The sequence below is a fragment of the Polyodon spathula genome, chromosome 1 (genome assembly GCF_017654505.1).
Source record: "Polyodon spathula isolate WHYD16114869_AA chromosome 1, ASM1765450v1, whole genome shotgun sequence".
Classification (NCBI taxonomy): domain Eukaryota; kingdom Metazoa; phylum Chordata; class Actinopteri; order Acipenseriformes; family Polyodontidae; genus Polyodon; species Polyodon spathula.
The window spans coordinates 19,543,844-19,563,569 of NC_054534.1; the positions used below are offsets into that span (position 1 = coordinate 19,543,844).

The 19,726-nt window shown below is 35.2% G+C and overlaps 1 protein-coding gene across 3 annotated transcripts; it reads right to left on the reverse strand.

Annotated features, from left to right (window-relative positions):
- Window positions 1-11,061: 11,061 nt before the first annotated feature.
- LOC121315202 (transmembrane emp24 domain-containing protein 7-like) lies at window positions 11,062-13,459 on the reverse strand. Of its 3 annotated transcripts, none has more exons than XM_041249275.1 (4): window positions 13,395-13,459; window positions 12,877-13,091; window positions 12,063-12,308; window positions 11,062-11,829 (listed from the first exon to the last, which is right to left on the reverse strand). In XM_041249275.1, exons 2-4 carry the CDS (start codon window positions 13,036-13,038, stop codon window positions 11,593-11,595), a joined length of 645 nt encoding a protein of 214 aa, XP_041105209.1. In that variant the 5' UTR covers window positions 13,039-13,091; window positions 13,395-13,459; the 3' UTR covers window positions 11,062-11,592. The 3 variants fall into 3 exon arrangements, with proteins under 3 accessions (XP_041105209.1, XP_041105208.1, XP_041105210.1); XM_041249274.1 differs by having other exon boundaries at window positions 13,375-13,447; XM_041249276.1 differs by lacking the exon at window positions 13,395-13,459 and adding an exon at window positions 13,188-13,364.
- Window positions 13,460-19,726: the final 6,267 nt, after the last annotated feature.

Genomic DNA, 19,726 nt, shown 5'->3' on the forward strand with positions numbered 1-19,726 from the left:
TTAAAATGTTGTCTTGGGTAGGTTGCATAGACAAAATAATGATATGTCTTTTCATGTCTGGCAGATTTGGTGAATTTGCAATGAGAGATTCACCTAAAGGATGTTTGGGAAACTGTGAGTTTGATAAGTGATCTGGGCCTAGCTCCTAATTGGGCTTGTTTGCACTATGCAGCAGTATTGCATTGGGATGGGGGGCTATGCTTTCTGCATAACAAGCAGATTGTTTTTGTTGTTTCAGAGTTCATGGATAAATTGCATGCTCTATAAAGTCAACAGCAAATTTGACGTTGCACAGGCTTACTCAGGCTTGCTCAGAGACTGTCCTGAAAGTCAAATTAGCTGGTGATTTTATTAAACAGGACGAAGCCGTGCTAAAGCAGTAAAAAAAATAAAAATAATAATAATAATTTAAAAAAAGCATAAGAACGCGAGTCATGTGATAATAATGAAACATTGGAGCATTGATCGACATTGAGTTATAAAATCAATATGCTAGCACAGTAATGATTGGGTATATGTACATCTTTGTTCATATGCCCATTTTTACACTACTCCAAGAAACATACTTACACAACTTAAAATGTTGCTGTGGGGAATAGCACATGTCGAATTAGAATGTGCCTTTCCAGGTGACCGGAATGCCAACAATTCCAGACCAAATATTTATATATGACAGTTATCTCTTTAAGGTACTTATAAAAAGTAAAAGTTGAAACAGCCAATCATGACAAATAAATTCCACAATGTATAATGATGAAAAACACTGATGAAGGCATTAGCTTTACTTTGTCAGTTTGACTAGTATCTAACTCTGCTTTAATTGTGCTTTTGAAACTGTACTTTAACACAAATGCCTGTGTAATTCAGTGAGACTCAATGTAGCTGAGAACCAACTGAAGTGGGCCTAACAAGAGAACTTTACAATGAAGTATGGATGCACATACTTTATTAGTGGCATCATTTATCAAATGGAATATTGGAAGCCAAAGATAAACAGTTCTCTGTGTCAATATCATCAATCAATGCATGCTTTTCAGGCAATGTTTATTGCATCTGAACAAGCCTCTTGTCATTTGTATTCATGCAATTAGTAAAAAAAGAAAACAATGTATGACTATGGCAAGTGCCAGATGTATGAGAACATGTTTATTGGGTGTTAACATTAAATTCACCCAGTGCTTGTGAACCATTGAACTGTTAACCCGTGTGACTATGACTCATATATAAGAGTTTAACAGAGAGAAGTAATGGATTCAAGGTTACCACGAGAATATACTGTTGATGTGGTGCTATGACAATGGTTGTCAGTTAAACCTACAGTACAGTAGACTTTCAATAATCAAAATCCTGGTAGACCAAACTATTTTATAATCCAAACCATGCCATCATAATGAACTGCATGCAGAGAGCAGCTCTAGAAACTGAATTTCCACTCAGGGGAATTGCAGTTAAATAATACTGCAGTACAACAGTGCCCATGTGTGTAAAGTACAGTGTCAGACATACTTTTAAATTACTTTATTTCTTTGTATTTTCCTCCTCACAGAGAAATATATGTGTAGAATAACAGAAATGAACCCACTAGCCTAATCTGAATAGGGTCTACTCCCAGCTGATTAAGATTAGCGATTGTCTACTGTATGTGATGTGTTGTGGATATAAGTTTCAGTCACATGACAACATATCAGAGTTCAACTAAATACATTTCCTTTAAAAAAATGTATCTTTATATTTTGCTTGTGCCTCTGTCTTGTCCCAGTGGGACAGAGGATAAGCACATAACATATATATCCTGTTTGTGCCCTAACCATGTGATTTAAAAAAAAGGATTACTGTACATAACCTACATTCCCCAATTAGCACTTAATCATCTAATTAGGGAATGGCCAGCCCATGGGTTCTGGCAGGGGTGGAATTAACCCCATCCCTGCTAAACTTCCATTCACAATACACAATCTTTACTTTTCTGCCCTGCCACGCACTTTATTTAACATGAGCTATTAAGTGTGTGTCAAACTTATTTCCATAGACATGCAGTGGAAATACGTCACAGTGAACAACCATTTCAAGTTATTGCTGGTTTTGTTATTAATACTGTAATATAAATAATAATAATATATCAAACTGAAAAAACAGCATAGCAAGGAATGCAACTAGTAGGCAAAAAATAAAAAATGTAATATCTTGACGGTGAGTCCATACATCAGGTACATGTCAATGTACAGTTTTCTACTCTATGAGATAGATTTATTTTTTTTTACGATATATATATTATATAATATATAATATATATATATATATATATATTAAAAGGATGGCTTGACTCATGTAGAAATAGCTTCTGTGTGTCAATTCATCTTGTTAATGACAAAAGAAAAAGGGTGAAAAAGAAGAAAAGATTTTCAAAAACTGTTTATAAAAATGTAGAATTTTCCTATATGGTGAAATTACCATGATCATTTTCTTTGTGGTTCTCTTAGCCTTTAAGGAAAAATACATCTTTCTTTCCTAGTGTTCCACATTATGTGCTAATGTAGTGCAAGGCGCATTTCTTCAGCTCTTAAAGCGACATGCTTTATAAGATTTCCACCCACAGCATAGCTGATGAATTAACAGCTTATAAATGTAACACTATTTTCCTGATGAGTAAGAGAAGCATGTGATTATTGATCACATTGCTAAATAAACAATTTACTAACCCTCATAAAATGGCAATTCCAATTTTGTTTTTAGTTGATTTTTTTTAAAATAGCAAATATCATATTCTACAAAAAGCCTTTGTGCAAGTACAGTATAACGTGTATTCAAATGTACAGTAAAAAAAGAAACATTCATTGTAGAAAGAAAAAAGAAGACAATGTACAAAAAGGACAATTTTAGATATATTCCGCAAACATTGAGAAACCTGACAAGATTTCCATAGTGAAATAACCCTATAATCTTGATCTTTTTGAACACAAGCAGGTCTATTCCCAAAGGGTTTATTGCAGTCTGTCATTCCTATTTTTTAGAAAGGTTTCTCTTAAGCACACTCAAGTTATTATCATTTTTATAATAACAACATGGGTTTTCACCTTGCAAATATAGGATTCAATTATAGACTGGAGTAAACGCTTTAAGAACAGGCTCTTATGTTCTTCATACAATGAACATTTTCCATTTTCCATTTTACATAAGCCCACCATATCCTACTTGTAGTAGTTAGTTGACTTCGATTGTAGTCTATGCCGCCGTTCTCTCTGTGGAATTACTCCCTCACTGTGCACATGCTGGATCTGCTGCTTATTGTGTTGTGTGTTGTATTGCTAATGAGAACGACATCAGCGGCGCTCCTTCTCTGACTCAAGATCTGCCACCGCTCCATCTCCAACTCAGGAACTGCTACCTCACTGCTCACACACCGGACCTGCTGCAGATGAGTTGCGTTGCCGCCCATTCCATCCCAGACTCAGGAAACGCTGGCTGCTCTCTCTGCTCACACGCTGGATCCACTGCTGCCGAGTCACATCTATACACGTGTCATCTCTGACTCAGGAAATGCTGGCTGCTCACTCTGCTCACATGCTGGATCCACTGCTGCCACTCCTTATCGCACTGCTCCGTGTCTGACTCAGGAAACGCCGCCGGACTCTAGAACTCTGCTTTGCATGCTTGCGTTTAATGGAGTACTTTGTCTTGTTTGGTTGGTAAAATGCTTTATGCAAATAGTAAAAGGTATATATAATAACAATCTCCAATACAGGAATCCAAATGATCCCTGGGTCTGACTCCAAGGCCTGAGCTCAGTACAACTTTTCATTCACATTTCCCAGAGTTAAATAGCCCTTGTTCTGCCCCTAGTCCATGTAGCAGGCAACCTATGGAAGGTAAGGCATCCTTATCAAAACTCTCTGATTGGTCAAAATCCTACAGAGCTTGGCTCCAGTCAGTCTGGGCTCATGCTGCGACTAGATGGTTGTCAAGTATACCGCAGCGTGTGTGACCAATGGTTTTGCGTTCTTACATTCAATCTTATTGTACATAAGTATAACAGACTAACATTCAGTAGTATCTGATTACAGCATCATACAGTACATAAAAACTAGCATTCAATTGTGTTCAAGGATTCAGATAATATGGCATATATTTGCCTTTTATTGCATTGTTTTAATGGTTATTGTCAAGTGTGTAATTCCTGCAATATAGTAGTAATAAAACATAACTAATTTGCTTACATATACAAAAGTGATGTTTGCATTGTAAATGTTCAATATGGTATATATCCCATGTTTCTGGCTGTGCAGCTGCAACAACAAAAGTGTTTTTATATTTAAAAACAGATTCTCAGTTGCTATGGTGTTCAACTTCAGACCCGGCAAATGTCAGACAATTGAAGTCAACTGTTTTTGACTACAGCAACTATTTGCATTGTCGGCAATCCTTTAAAATATGAAGCTCAGCAGGAATGCACACAATTTTTACAGCAGCATCAAATATGACCCAAATATAGAGCAGGAAAGACCTGAGGAAAACAAAATGACCTGACCTGAAGGTGGCTCACCTGTGTCCTGTGTCTTCTGTCCCTATAGTAAATTAAGCGTAATACTTCCATGGGTTTACTGACTAAATAATGAAATGCAAAATCAGTAACAAGCTATTCAAATAATAACTGCTGTTCACCTGTCCACACTGCCCACAAGTTGGGGTCACTGAGCTGCATTATAGGAATCTCTTAGCGAGGAAAGATATTTAACCAGAACTCTCTATCCAAGAATACTTAAAAAATGGGAAACTTCAAATTGATGTACAGTATTTTCAGAATGTATGTATTGTCTGTTACCAGCAGATACTTCATCATTTCAATCTGCAGCAGTGGTAGTTATGACACTGCAGGTCATTAACCCTCCACAATGCCTGTCTGTATGTCTGTTAGTTCATTCATCCTTAAATGCCACTTTGTACACAAAACCTAAATGATTTCTCTGTCCAGCAGAAACCATTAAATAAATTTGATCTAATGGTGACCTGCAAATAAATACAAAACAAAATGCCTTTGCTAACCAAACATGCGTTTTGTCCAACTGTAATATTTTTCATAAACAATTAAATAAACCACCACCAAGTTATTTTAAAATGACTGACACATAAAGTTTATTACCAATGGCACCAAGGGGCATGACTGGTATAAACAGTTAAACTTAAAATGTTCCATGCACGCGGTTAGCTTCCTGTGGTTGATTCCGACTACCACACTTGCAGTTATATTTTCTATACTTGTTATTTTATTAATTGTCTAGCAGGAGGTGTTTGTAAATACTTCAAGTTAGATATAATCAAGAATAACAGTTGTTTGAGCAAAAGGACTAAAACCAGAAGCTACAGCAATCAAATACAAGCGCATCCACATGGTGCGGGACAACAAAAGCCACTTACTGACCACGTTGTTTACAGTGGGTGCGTTAAGTAAGTGAGCGGCTCAGAGCGGCTCAGTAAAAGAATCAACCTTACGACTTGTTCAGTTCCGCTCCTGCTGAGCCGCTCAGAACCACCTGAGCATTTCTCATGAGTGAACAGAGTGAGAGTACACAATGGCCACATCCAGGAAACAAGTGTAGATCACAGGCAGGATTGACAAATACGTTTGTCAAGAACGATGAACTGGTTTCGACTTACAAAGTTATGTATTAATTGGCAAAATAAGATGGTAAAAATTGTTGTTTTCGAATTGGTATAATTTAATTTAATTTTTAAAAAATGTAGATCTGTTTTACGGTTATTAATGTATTATTATTAGGCTTGTAGTATTAATGTTATAAATAATTTCCATTATTAATGTCGGTATTGTCAGTATTAAACACAGCCAGATACAAAGTTCAGTCCAAACAGAGCGCCGAACTCAGTGAGGTACGGCAGGGAACAGTAACTTCACACAGAGCCATTTCATCTACCATCACCTCAGAAACATAAACAAGCAAAGAATTATTATTCTCCATTTAAATGTCGCTCAGTGCTCTCGTGGACAGCGTTAAGTCATTTAAATGAGCTCAGTGTGCATTCTGAGTGTTCTCACTCTGAGCGGCTCAGTTACTTAACGCACCCTGTGTCATCTGTAGTAGGTACTGTGTACTGTGTATATACACCAGTGCCACCTGATGGACATTCAATCCACTGCATTGATATTGCAAGCTGTTTTTGGTTTCTGCACTGTAAATTCAGTTCTAAAATATGCTTCAATTGAAAAACATTTTGCATGGTAATATAGATGTTAGGAACCTTTGTACCCCAAATTCTCATAATTTAAAGATTTTTATAAACCCTTCATATTGTACTGACATTTGGGGTGCATTGTTTCCAGATTAAATAGTCACCACATATGAAATGGTGCAAAAAGTAACACGTTTAAAATCTGCCTTTGGGAAAATCATTTGTAAAATTGATCCATCCCCAAACAGGAGAAATGTCTCCTTTTTGCAATGGAATCCTAATAAGATACAGTTATTAGTTATTTATTGTGTGGAAGGTAAAGTCTGCCTCTCAGACTTTTGCCATTTCTGTGATACCAGCCACTATGTGTTTTTCAGTTACATCAAAAACAGACTCGAATCTGTATGGGAGTAGCAGGTTAATGTAACATACACTTAAGTCTAAAAACTTGCATTGACAGCAAAATGACTTTATTTAAGAAATATCCTTAAATAAACTCTTCATTTTCTGTTTTTGGAAGGAGTTTAAATTTGAGTAATGGGCACCATTTTTTTATGTGTCTAGTGAGTGACCAATAAAATTAGCTTATACAATTTTGAGCCATTGTCACTGAATATAGATAATTATATCTACCCATTCAAACATGCCATTCTGTTTTGTCCATGTTCATATTTGCTTCCTTCTCTGTTTAATGCAAAGGCATGCACAAATGCATGAATGTTAACTGTTCTAAACACCTACTGATAGGTCGATATCCCCAGAGGAAAGTTGAGGGTGAGGTTGGTCTGTTAGTAGGTGGCTCAACTCGCACTCAATACTGAGATCTTTTTTGATTACCATGGCTACCAATAAATCAGCGTTTGAAAGAAAACAGAAAGATCAAGGCAGTTGCATCCCAGCTCTAACTAGCAGACTTTATTGTGAATTTAATTACAATAGACACACTTCAGCTGTAACAAGTCATTCAACACTAAGTAACTTTATAGAACGATAACCTTACTAAATAAGTTTCAGTGTCTATTATTGAAAAGCAAATTAAATGGTGGGTGTGTGTATATATATATATATATATATATATATATATCATACACGCACACATAGATGGGCATGTGTAAGGTTAGTTCACTGGTCTGTTTTAAGTTAGAGTTACCTTCTGTAAACTGCAAAAGTGGTCTGTAGTTGAGATATGTTAGACTGGTATACTGGTCTGCAGAGTAGATTTAAACTTTAAATGTCAGTTAGTTTGCCAAATTACACTTGACTAATAAAACAATAGGTCAAATTGCTTTTCTTCAGAAGTCCACAAGCATTCTTTCACCCCTGAAGCAGATTTTGTTGAAACTTGGGATACCCTGTTTTCTCTGTGAAAGTGCAGTAAACACAGTAACTGTTGCCTCTGTTGTGTATGAAAAACATGAATATAGCACCACAATGTGGCAATCATTTGCAGTGCAACAAATTGTTTGGTCAGTGTTGGTTCAGTTGTAAGCAAAAAAAAAAAAAAAAAAAGCAAGGTAAATCCATCTTTTTACCTTGTTAAAACAACAGCCATGATTTTATTTTTGTATTTATTAAATAATACAATGGTTTCATCAGCAAACATTTGACTCTGTGGTCCATTATGGAATTTTAAATCTCCCAATAATCTGCACAGTGTATTATTAATACACAAAGTTAATGTTACTTAATGTAAATAGAAGCATGAGTGTGTTTTTCTTTTTATAAATGTGTACTTACACATCTTATAAATCAAACAGAAAAAAATAAAATGCGTTTGGGAATAGGGTCGGACTGCTGATTTAACTGCATTCTCAGACTGCTGTTCTACAATGGGGCGTCCAAGGTAACAGATGGCAAAAGCGCAACATAAAAAAACTTTCTGCAGGGGATATTGCCATCTGTGTTTTGTTGATGTCCCGCTGCCTACAGCACGTTCAGGTGACAGAACACAAGGTCGTTGATACACAAGCTTGCATCATGCTGTACAAATTCTCTGCAAGCATTCAATTCTATTAGACAGGGCAAAGGGTGGGTTTGCTAGGTACAAGTACAAGTCTTGATAGGTCTATTCTCACCCCCAAATTTCATCTGCCTTATTTATTTTGTTGGGTGCCCTGATTGAGAAGGAATTTTTATTATGAATCTGTCAGTTTTTGTTTAATGATTGATCCATTTTGAATTTCACATAAGCTTTTTAACTTGTCTTCATAAATTCTTAAGTGACCAAACATGACAAAATGTGTGGATTACAGAGCAACTGTGTTAACTAAACATTTTAAGACCATAGAGATTTTTGAACAATGGCAAATTAGGTATACCATTAGATCTCCTAGTTTTTATTAAAGTGGTTATTGATAACATAATTCCATACATATTGTTTGCATCGAGAGATTATTATTGTTTTTTTTTTACCAAGTATATTACCAAATACCATATAAAAATACATTATTTTACGTTTATTTCAAAACTGCACACTCTAGATGGTTATAGCAAATGGAACTGCGTCAGGTATGTTTTTTTTTTTTTAAGTTTGCTAGTGCAAGTTTTAAGTCTCCTTGAACTTAATTACGTCAATTGGTGCAGTCAATAAACAAAACAAAAATAATTTTTCACTATCAAATACATGAAGAAAAAAATCTTCTTTGGGGCATCAATTTCTAAAATGCATTTAAAGATTTCAATCTTAGAACCAGTCATGAGAATGATACAAAAGGCACATCTGTACAATACTTTACCAATCATGTTCACTTGGGGAAACGATAGAAGATTTTACTGCAACCCCTACAAAAAGCTGGCAACAATACAAAACAATCAGATATTTGTATTACTTTTAAAATATTTATTCACAGGGTCTGATCATTCTGTCATCCAAACATTTTACAACATTCTAAAAATAAAACAAACAAAATAAACAAGGTTTGGAGATCAGAAATTAACCATTAGGTACAGTAGACAAAATTACATGTACAAACCTTATTCAATAGTCTTTCCAGTCCTGTTACATGGCTATTTAGCAAGCCCCGGGCAACACTTGTAGATAATCCTTAGAAATTCAAAACTGATGCATGTAAAATCAGAGGTTAAAATGTAAATAGAAGTTCAAAAAGGTGTAAAATGATTCTTGTTCACAAACACTGTGGTCGATTAATTTGATCTACATGGGGCAGATCGAAACATAGACACTATTTAAACAATTAATAAAAGGTCTAAGGTTATGAAAATACAACATCCCACATGTTGTAGTAAACAACGAGGCGTTTAAAATTTAATTATTTAAATGTTGTCAGAATTTGGAGTCGTTGCCATTTAGATCATCTGAATATACCCACATTAATTATTGTAATGATAAACCCACAGCCCTACAGCAAAAAAATGACAAATGTATCAAATATATATATATATATATATATATACACACACACACACACACACACACACACACACACACATACATATTATATATATATATATATATATATATATATACACACACACACATACATATATAGATACATACATACATACATACATACATACATACATACATACACACACACACATATATCCAATTAGAATTCACAAAAGCAAATTCAGTAAATCACTTCCTTCATTCCAAAAGGGACAATGCATGTTTTTGATATAAAGTCAAGCGGAGAGGAACACTAACCCTTTAAGGAATAAGAGCTATAGGTGTCCCACAAATAAGATGATGCTAACTTTCTTATTTTTGCAATGAGGTGCACATAACAGGGTTTAAGATTTATTGACGTGTTGTATCTGGTCATCCCAATTGTCACTCTCAAATGTATTTTAATAAGAAACTATTTGTACTGCCGCTCAATTCATTGTTAGGAATAAAATAACTTTAAAAGCAAAATATCTAAAAACATGCAAAATGTTACATAAACCTTGTCTTTATGGTAGAGAGGATGTGTTTATGTAACTCTTTTTGTAAGCTAGTGTTTAGCTCTACCACACACACATTTCCTGAAAATCCATGCTTTTCATTAGAATTAACAACCTCAGTTTTCCTTTGCTGAGATATTTTATGACCATTAATCAATTTGGTAATCTGAAAGTAAATTTGCATTCACTAATGGGATGAATACCAGTTTAACGAGGTGAGTTTTTTTTGTGTAATTCTAGTTAAATATTAGAAATGCATATATTATGGGCCCAATTTCTTATGTTAGTAAAAGCAAAAAATATGGAGTGAGCGTTTAGGTGAAAAACAACATTCATCTTTTTTTTGCCAACCCTATCTGAACAAAGAGGAGGTGGTTAGCAGATATAAGCTAAAATGGTTTAAATAATTACATATCTTCAGTGTATGTCATGTATACAGGTCACAAATGTATATCTAGTGCACACTTTTGGCTTTGTCAGTCGCCTTTGGTCTCTGATGTAACACACCCATATCCTGTCATCACTCCAATATATACACATTAGAATTTCTACCCTGATCACTTACACTCCTTACATATACAACTCTTTATATCTAAACCAGTCTATCTGTAGACTGATTCTGCATTGGAATTGATGGTAATCTCAAACCTTTCTTCCAATCAGATTCAGGGTGACAAATCTTCATCTAAATACCACTCCCACCCTCAAACAGTTATTCCTACATAATAAAATGAAATCACATTACTCTGTTTCTGTTCAAAACACACCTTAAAAGAAATAAAATCACATGCTCATAGTCAAACACTGGTGCTTGCACTAAACCTGTATTAATAAATAAAAGCTCAAATAAACTAATAACTTTTTTAGCTGTGAAAAATTAGCTTCAATCTTGTGTAAAAGGCTTGGATGGTTATTGTCAAATCTGAGCGAGTCACCTCCACAATATGCATTGCTAGAAAGAGCCACATACAGTTGATATTGGACGTTTTAATTCAACTACATATACAGACCACCTTTAACAAAGAGCTGTTTTCTTCTGTGACGTAATGAACCAACTATAACATCGGAATGCACATCATTGAATTAATGACAAAGTCAGGGTCTATTAAATCATACAGCCAAATCATTAGGGTTCAAACACAGGTGTTTAATCTTAGGGACCTACTGTGAAGTAGTCCTCATACAAGTAAATGTAAAAGAAAATGGTAATGGAAAATGTATGAGGCTATCAACCATCCAGTCCACATAACAAAATTAGAAGTGTCCCATTTCAGGTAATTAGAGCTTTTTTTAACCTTATTTCTGGTCTTAAAAGGTTGTTTAAGCAGTGAACATCTTTAAATTCATAATGCAGTATTTATTGTAAAGAAAAATCCACAGCGTTGTTAAGCTTTATAAAAGGTCCAAACACTTTCATTTTATTTGTTGAAAGTCCATCGGTACCTACTTTATAAACAGTGCCAGGTGTGGTTGTGGACAGCGTGCATTGTGTAATGCAATTCGTTAGGATCCAACACGGGTTGTGGTGGTTTTCCTGTCTGAGAAAAAGCTCCTTAGGAGGACCACCTGGCCAATGCTAACAATTAGAAGGATAACTGCTTCTCCGATGGACCAGAAAGCTACTCTGGTGTTCAGGTCCTCTGCACGGCTACGTCCTTGAGCTTCCCCCAGGCGAAAGTGGGTCTGATAGTCGATAACAGACTTCAAGCCTTCGTGAATTGAAACGCAAGCAGACTCCATCTGTGGTGGAAAAAAATACAATAAATAAAAAGCATAACAACTATTTTAAATAAACATCATTAACTAAATTCCCAGATTTAATTTAAGATTAAAATGTTCAGCCTTTACTTGTCACAGTGTAAATGAATAAAGTCACTGGTTCAAGAAAGGATGTTTAAAATGTACTTATCACCTGTAGATTCTTTTCTATACTTTTTTTCTAAGCAGTACATTTCCTACTCTATGTAACATACCTGAGTCAATGCAGTAACTCTGTTCTCATTGGGAAACAGAGGAGGATCTTCTCCAACTTGGAAGTCAAAGTAGACAGTCTTGTGAGTGAAGGTGGAGAACTCATTGCTAAAACAGAATTTATAAGACCCATTCCTTGCTGCAGTGAAAGTAAAGCTGTCATACTGCTTTTTCATTTCCTTATAGAGGACGTTTCCCTCTGGGTCTTCAAGACGACAATCCACATCGTAATGACCTCCAGTGACAACCTAGAACACAAAGTATCAATCTGAAACTTGAAATCTCCATGGCCAACTGCTGGAAACCAAGTTCACAAATGTGGGTTTTAATGCTCTCTTTTCACATACAACTATATGCAACAAGACTTCAGGAATACTGTAGTACAAGTCCCACAGCGGCCATCAACTCACTTTCGAATAAACTGAAGAACGTTATGTAATCTATCTCTATATAGACACACACCTCATAACGATCTTTTTGTTTAGGGAGAAAACGAATGACATGTTGGGGGCAAGACGGCACAGGTTAGAGAAACTGCCATTGTATTCATACTGCATTAACTTTAGATTTTACAACAAAGTCAATTACTCCATCTGCACAACGTTTTCAGAATGTGAGAAAAAAATGCTAATATATGTTTAGTAATGTCTTGGAAAAAACAATCGATATGATTATGTATACTTTTTCATTCGTACTGTGTATATTCATCAGTCTCAACTGGGTGCGGAATATACACCCTTTTCCTCCATTTCTTTCATCCATCTTGCAGTTACTAATAGAAATATGCCAGCAATTTATTTCATTTTTGAACCTTACCTGGAACTCCAGGGTACACTTGGTCCCAATTGTGATTTCCTCGTAGAAGCACTGCTTGGCGTTGTCTGGGAGCTCAAACGTAAGCTCGGAGCCCCGCGCCCACCCCATCAGGAGCTGGGCCCACAGCACCTGCAGGAGCACTCCCATATTAGCACCGTACATCTTCAAACAAGGACACAGACGCACTCACGGTGGATTTCGACCTTTGACAAGACCTGCAGAAAAAAATAATAAAAAAAGTGTAAAAACCGATACTATATTAAACACAGCCAAAACAACAACACAGATTAATGTATTTAGAAATGCAATACCCCTGTAACAAATCCGGATGTAAATGAAAAAACGTTTTCACATCTTTATTGATTTTTTTTTTTACTCTGTTCTAGGACAAAATCCTAAATATTTGGTAAATTCACGTCTAGTACTCTAAGGTAGGCTGTGATTAAGTAATAACAATTCAAAATTTTAAAATTATATATCTCCTCAGATCCTACTCACAGCTTTACAAATATTCTTACCCCCGGATGCAGTCGTCGCTCCTCCTGCGTGGCACAGGAGGACTGGCAGAGTTGACCTTTGCTTCAGGAAATGCTTTTTTTTTTTTTTTAACAAATTTGGGGATGAGAAGACCATAGACATGTATAGAACTAGACTCATCAACAGCTTACTTCTCAGTGCAGTCGAACGAGATTTCGGTCCGCCATCTTGGTCTTCGGTCCCCAGGCTATATTAAGGCTTTTTAGTAAGAATGCTTTCCAGTATTCAATTATAGCGTGTACATTACAATAGTACATAATAAAATACGTGTATATAATTACTTTACAAATTAATTATAATATGATATATATATATATATATATATATATATATATATATATATATATATATATATATATATACTAAATATAATACAATATAATCCAATACGTTGATTATCATAATAATGTTATATTAGGTAATACATAATGTATATATTATATAACATTTTATTTTATATACACACACACACACACAGTGCCTATAGAAAGTCTACACCCTCTTGAACTTTTTTCACATTTTGTTGTGTCAGTGCCAGAGAGTTTCATGCATTTAAATGAGTATTTTCTTTCACGTATCTACACACCAAACACCACACTGTTAAGGAGAAGAAAGTTATATATTAAAAATACAAAACTGAACGATCATAATTGGATAAGTCTCCCCCCCCTGAGTGAATACTTGGTGGAAGCACCTTTAGCAGCAATTACAGCTGTGAGTCTGTTGGGATAGGTCTCTACCAACTTTGCACACCTAGATTTGGCAAACATTCTTTACAAAACTTTTCAAGCTCTGTCAAGTTCCTTGGGGAATGTTGATGGACAGCAATCTTCAAGTCATGCCACAAATTTTCAATTGGATTTAGGTTGGGGCTCTGACTGGGCCACTCAAGGACATTTACATTTTTGTTTCTTAGCCACTCCAGTGTAGCTTTGGCTGTGTGCTTTGGGTCATTGTCATGCTGAAAGGTGAACTTCTGTCCCAGTTTCAGCTTTCTTGCAGAGGGCAGCAGGTTTTCCTCAAGGACTTCTCTGTACTTTGCTCCATTAATTTTTGCTTCTAACCTGACAAGTACTCCAGTCCCTGTTGATGAGAAACATCCCCATAACATGATGCTGCCACTACCATGCTTCATAGTAGGGATGGTGTTCTTTGGGTGATGCGCTGTGTTGGGTTTGTGCCAAACATAACACTGCATTTAGGCCAAAAAGTTCAATTTTAGTTTCATCAGACCACAAAACTTTTTGCTACCGAATCTCCTAGTGTTTTTTTTGCATACTTCAAACAGGATTCAAGGTGGGTTTTCTTGAGTAATGGCTTCCTTCTTGCCACCCTACCATACAGGCCAGATTTGTGGAGTGCTTGGCATAACAATTGTCTTGACTGTGCTCCAAGGGATATCCAAGGCCTTTGGTATTTTTTTATACTCATTCCCTGATCTGTGCCTTTCAACAACTTTTGTCCAGGAATTCTTTCGAAAGTGCCTTGGTGCTCATGGTTGAGTCTTTGCTTTGAAATGCACTACCCAGCAGAGGGAACCTACAGGAACTGCTGAATTTATCCTGAAATCATGTGAATCACTACACTTTAAAACAGGTTGAGGCCACTTAACTTGGTGTGTGATTTTGAAGGCGATTTGTTACACCTGAGATAATTTAGGACTGATATTACAAGGGTGGTGGACACTTATCCAGCCAAGCTATTTCAGTTTTTATTTTTAATTAATTTTCCACAAATTTCTAGAATATTTTTTTCACTTTGAATTTGTGGGGTAGGATGTGTAGATAGATGAAAAAAAGACTATTTTAATGCATTTTAATTCCAGGCTATAAGGCAACAAAAGGTGAATATTTTGAAAGGGATGTAGACTTTCTATAGGCACTGTGTGTGTGTGTGTATATATATATATATATATATATATATATATATATATATATATATATATATATATATATATATATATATATATACAACTAATATATTATAAAATCCATAATATATAATACACATAATACATCATATAATACATTGACATATAACATTATATTTTTTGGAACTTACTTACCTACTTACTCTTTAAGTTGACTGGAAATGCCTCTCCTATTCTTGCAAGCAGCACAAGAGAGATATAGCATTATCCAAAAGTAATGGATTTTATAAAGGATGAACATCTAAAAGACTTCGACCAACCATTTAAATTTCACATTTTATACATCTGGACCATGTCTTTGATAGGTTTGTCCATATTTTTTCTTCATCTCTTGATTTGTACAAGCTAGCAGAGACCAACACACTGATCTAGATCCATGGATGGATTTTAGTTTTTCTCTGGTATTTTTGGCTTCCACAGAAGTTGATGCCTAGTTTAGCATTTTTCAAAAATATATTATTTTCTCTGTAGAAACAATAACTTCACTTTAATTCCAGAACTAAAGCATACCTTATTCTGAATATAATACATGTTAAGAAACTGCTGAGCAATTTAAATTTGTGTCCTTATAGCAGAAGAAATGACACTGATTTGAATGTTTGGAGTTTCGTCTTTTGTTCATCTCATTTTTATAATTATAGTAAACAGTAACATTTGTGGCTTTATCTATACTTTCTTAATAAACTACTGTTTTAAGTTTTAATGAGAAAGTCTTTGTTTTTCCCATATAGTCACCTCCATCAGTACATGTCAACTGCGTCATACTGGTATTAAGCAGATGTTTAGACACACTAGTTAAACATTTTTAATTAAAATTCTGATTAACTGTTAAAATGGTTCTTATTTTATAAGTTTAAAACATATACTTATATTTTTATGATTTGATTTGATTAAAAAAAAAAAAATCATTTCTCATAAAGACAGTTTTGGACTCCATAAAAATTCAATATTAGGTGTATTTTGAATCACATTTTCCAAAAAAAATGTATGCCACTTTATGTTTCTTGTTAGTAATAAATATTAGCATTTTAAATACATATATGAAAATATATCAAATAAGAGTAAAGATATGTTTTACTACTGTCCACAGAACATACTTAGACCTAATTATATTGGGTGTTTCCTAAAGCATGGGGTGGCTTTAGGCCTACAGACCCATTACAGGTTTATTGGTTATACAGCAATGTAATTGCTTCAGGACCTAGTCAAGGATTTTCGTTACCTGAATTATTAAAGGGGGGGGGGGGGGGGGGGGGGGGGGTAATACCTGGACGTGCCAAGGTTATTAATCACTGTTCGAAAGCATTTTCGCCTATGATCGCCAACTACAGGCTATTTTCAGACTCTGGGTTAACACAAACATAATGGCTGTACAGTCAAGATAATCAACCAATAGCAACTTAAAATACAATTAAAGAAAAACATGCAATTACTTACATGTCAATTACTGTCTTGTTACAACTTGTTTTTGCCACCAGGTGTCATCCAAGCTATAGAAATAATAGAAATTGCTGCTTTTGGTGTGATGGTGGTATTCATTTGAAGTAGCTCATGTTATATTCAATTCAGGTAATAGGTTTTGATACAGTATATTGGAAGCTTTGTTTAAATAAGAGTATGTTAATTCTTGACTGTCTGTAAAATATTGATAAGTGCTTATAAATTAAGTGCTTAAAAAATCGTGAGGGTCTGGAATCAACTCCCCAGTAATGTTGTTGAAGCTGACACCCTGGGATCCTTCAAGAAGCTGCTTGATGAGATTCTGGGATCAAAACGTTACTAACAACCAAACGAGCAAGATGGGCCGAATGGCCTCCTCTCTTTTGTAAACATTCTTATGTTCTTATGTTCTTATATACACAGCTGGTGCTGACCAATTAGAAATTGGAATAATTGCATAAGATGTAAAGGCTATATATTGTAACAAGCTTGCGGAAGAGGGAGCAGGTTATTTTATTTTGCAATTTTACATAAGTGAGCACAGGCTGCTTATACAGCCCCAGACCCTTCAATGTTGCAACTTTCATGCAGATTTTGGTTTAATGTTCGGATCTAGTCCAATAGGAAGGCCCAGACTGTCCCGGCTGGCCAATCAGAGTGCTTCCATCATGCGCCCCACACACTTTGTTTCCCACCAGCCGAATCTGGTGGTCCCCACTTTTTTCAACGCATGGCGAGGTCAGCACAGGTACAGAATGGAGAAGCACAGCTCTGGTGCAGACAGCAGCAATAAAAGGACGACGGTCATAGTATATATATATATATATATATATATATATATATATATATATATATATATATATATATATATATATATAATATATATATATATATATTAATTTAAGGCTTTAAGATAATGGTACAAATAAACATATCATATGTTTTAGAGTGGGGAATAAATATATGAAGTCATCGAGTATAGTCAATCAAAAAAGTATTCATTGGGGTTAAGTGACTCACCTGTTAAAAGCACAGCTGCTTGTTGATATACAGCGCAGGTTCGTGTCCTGGCTGTGTGAAGATTACTTTTTATTCTGTGTATGCATTTTAGTGGGGCATGTTTTTGAATTTATTGTGGTATAAAGGATTTGAATGATAGTCAATCAGTGTGACTGCATTTTTAATATATGTGATAGCCTGTTAATATGTTCTTTCGCATTGATATCTGATTACATGCCTAATAGCCTTGGACTTTGTAGTTCAGCCTCTGAGTATGTGAAATACTGTACAAGATGACACATTTTCTTAAAAAATGTGGGCAAATGAAACACCTCATTAATCTATTATCTTTTTCTTGTAATTCTTGCTATTACCCTTTTCAGGACATAATAAATAAATGAAGCATCATTGTCAACGACTCATAAAAATAAATTCTACTAAAAGGTTCTAAATGCATTGTATGGTAAAATCAATTAAACCGAGATGGTTTTAGTTCTGTTTTGGAGTGACTTAGTGAATAACATGTTTAACTCTAAGATTAGTGCCTGTACTTATCAAGACTCCTAATGCTTTAACAAAAAACACGAAACCCTTTATCTCTGTGATGAATGAATATGAATGGCTGCTAATTTCCTTCTTCACCAAAAAAAAGGATAATCCCCAGCACATGAAACCTGATCTCACATCTGCATTCAGTCCTCAGCTTTCTATTTTGTGGAAGTGTCTAAATAAAGAACAGAGTTTGTTGCCAGCCAGTTTGATTTCCATACTTCTGTACTGGCCTGTAAATATGTTCCAAAAAGGACAAGAAAAAGAACCAAACAATGAACTTATGCAAGAATACCAGAACTTCTACTTCTTTCCAGACAGAAGCAAACCTTATAGCTTCTCTAGTATATTTCAACGCCAGCATATACAGTTAGTAAACTTTATTTATTTATTTATTTTTATTTTAATGCAGATGTGAAATGTGTAAACTTTAAGAAGTTTGTTTTCCTCATAATCAATTAAACACTTTATTTGATCTCTTTGCTCATTCCTAGTAAACAGAAATTATGACAGAGCAGCTTTGTCAATCACAGTCTTTGCTAAATTCAGGACAAAGCCTGAACATATTTCTATGTTCTTTTATGCAGACTCTGGGAGTTTGCGAGAGTAGGGTGGTCTAACATGGAATAACCTGGATATGCTTATCGTTATGGTGCTTGAGGGTATGCATGTGCTGGAGAGTTCTAAAACTTTATTCCTTGCTTTGTGAAATCCTGTGCTACTTCTCAAACAAGAACAGGGACAATGTGTTTTGTGCACATTTATCATGGGAAAATGTGATTATTTTCAATATATATGCATACTGCATAAATATAGATATCTTCAAAGATAACAAACATACAGTTTTGATGAGCAGCAATTAACATGATGTGTTTGTAAACAAAAAGCGTACATTCAATAAAGGGTACAATGGGTTGAAAATATCACAACATAAAACCGACTAAATGGGTGCTATTCACAAACCTTCAACTAATGAGTTACAGTATTTAAGTCTAAAAGTCTCTTTAGTAGATTTAGAATGATATTCATGAACTAGTTTTGGACTGTTATTGATTTCTTTAATAGTACTAAAATCTGATCCATCTGCAGTCTAAAAGTAAGAAATTCCAGGAGAAAATAACCTGCGTATCAGCAGAATGACTGTAGCTCGCCGATTGCATCGAAATAATTTACATGCTCAGAGGCCTTTAAGGGAGAGATGAAATCGCCGTCTTCTGTGGGCCAGAGATGGTGGCAGAGAGAGTGGTGGAGTGTTTTATTCACCGTTGAATGCCGTTGTTGTCCTTGGCGGAAGGCAATGTTTGTGGAGACGTCGTGGTGAGTGTTATGCTTAATGTTGTGTTGTTCACAACAATCGGTGGGGCAGTGGAAATGTGAGGATATGGGGAGGAATCT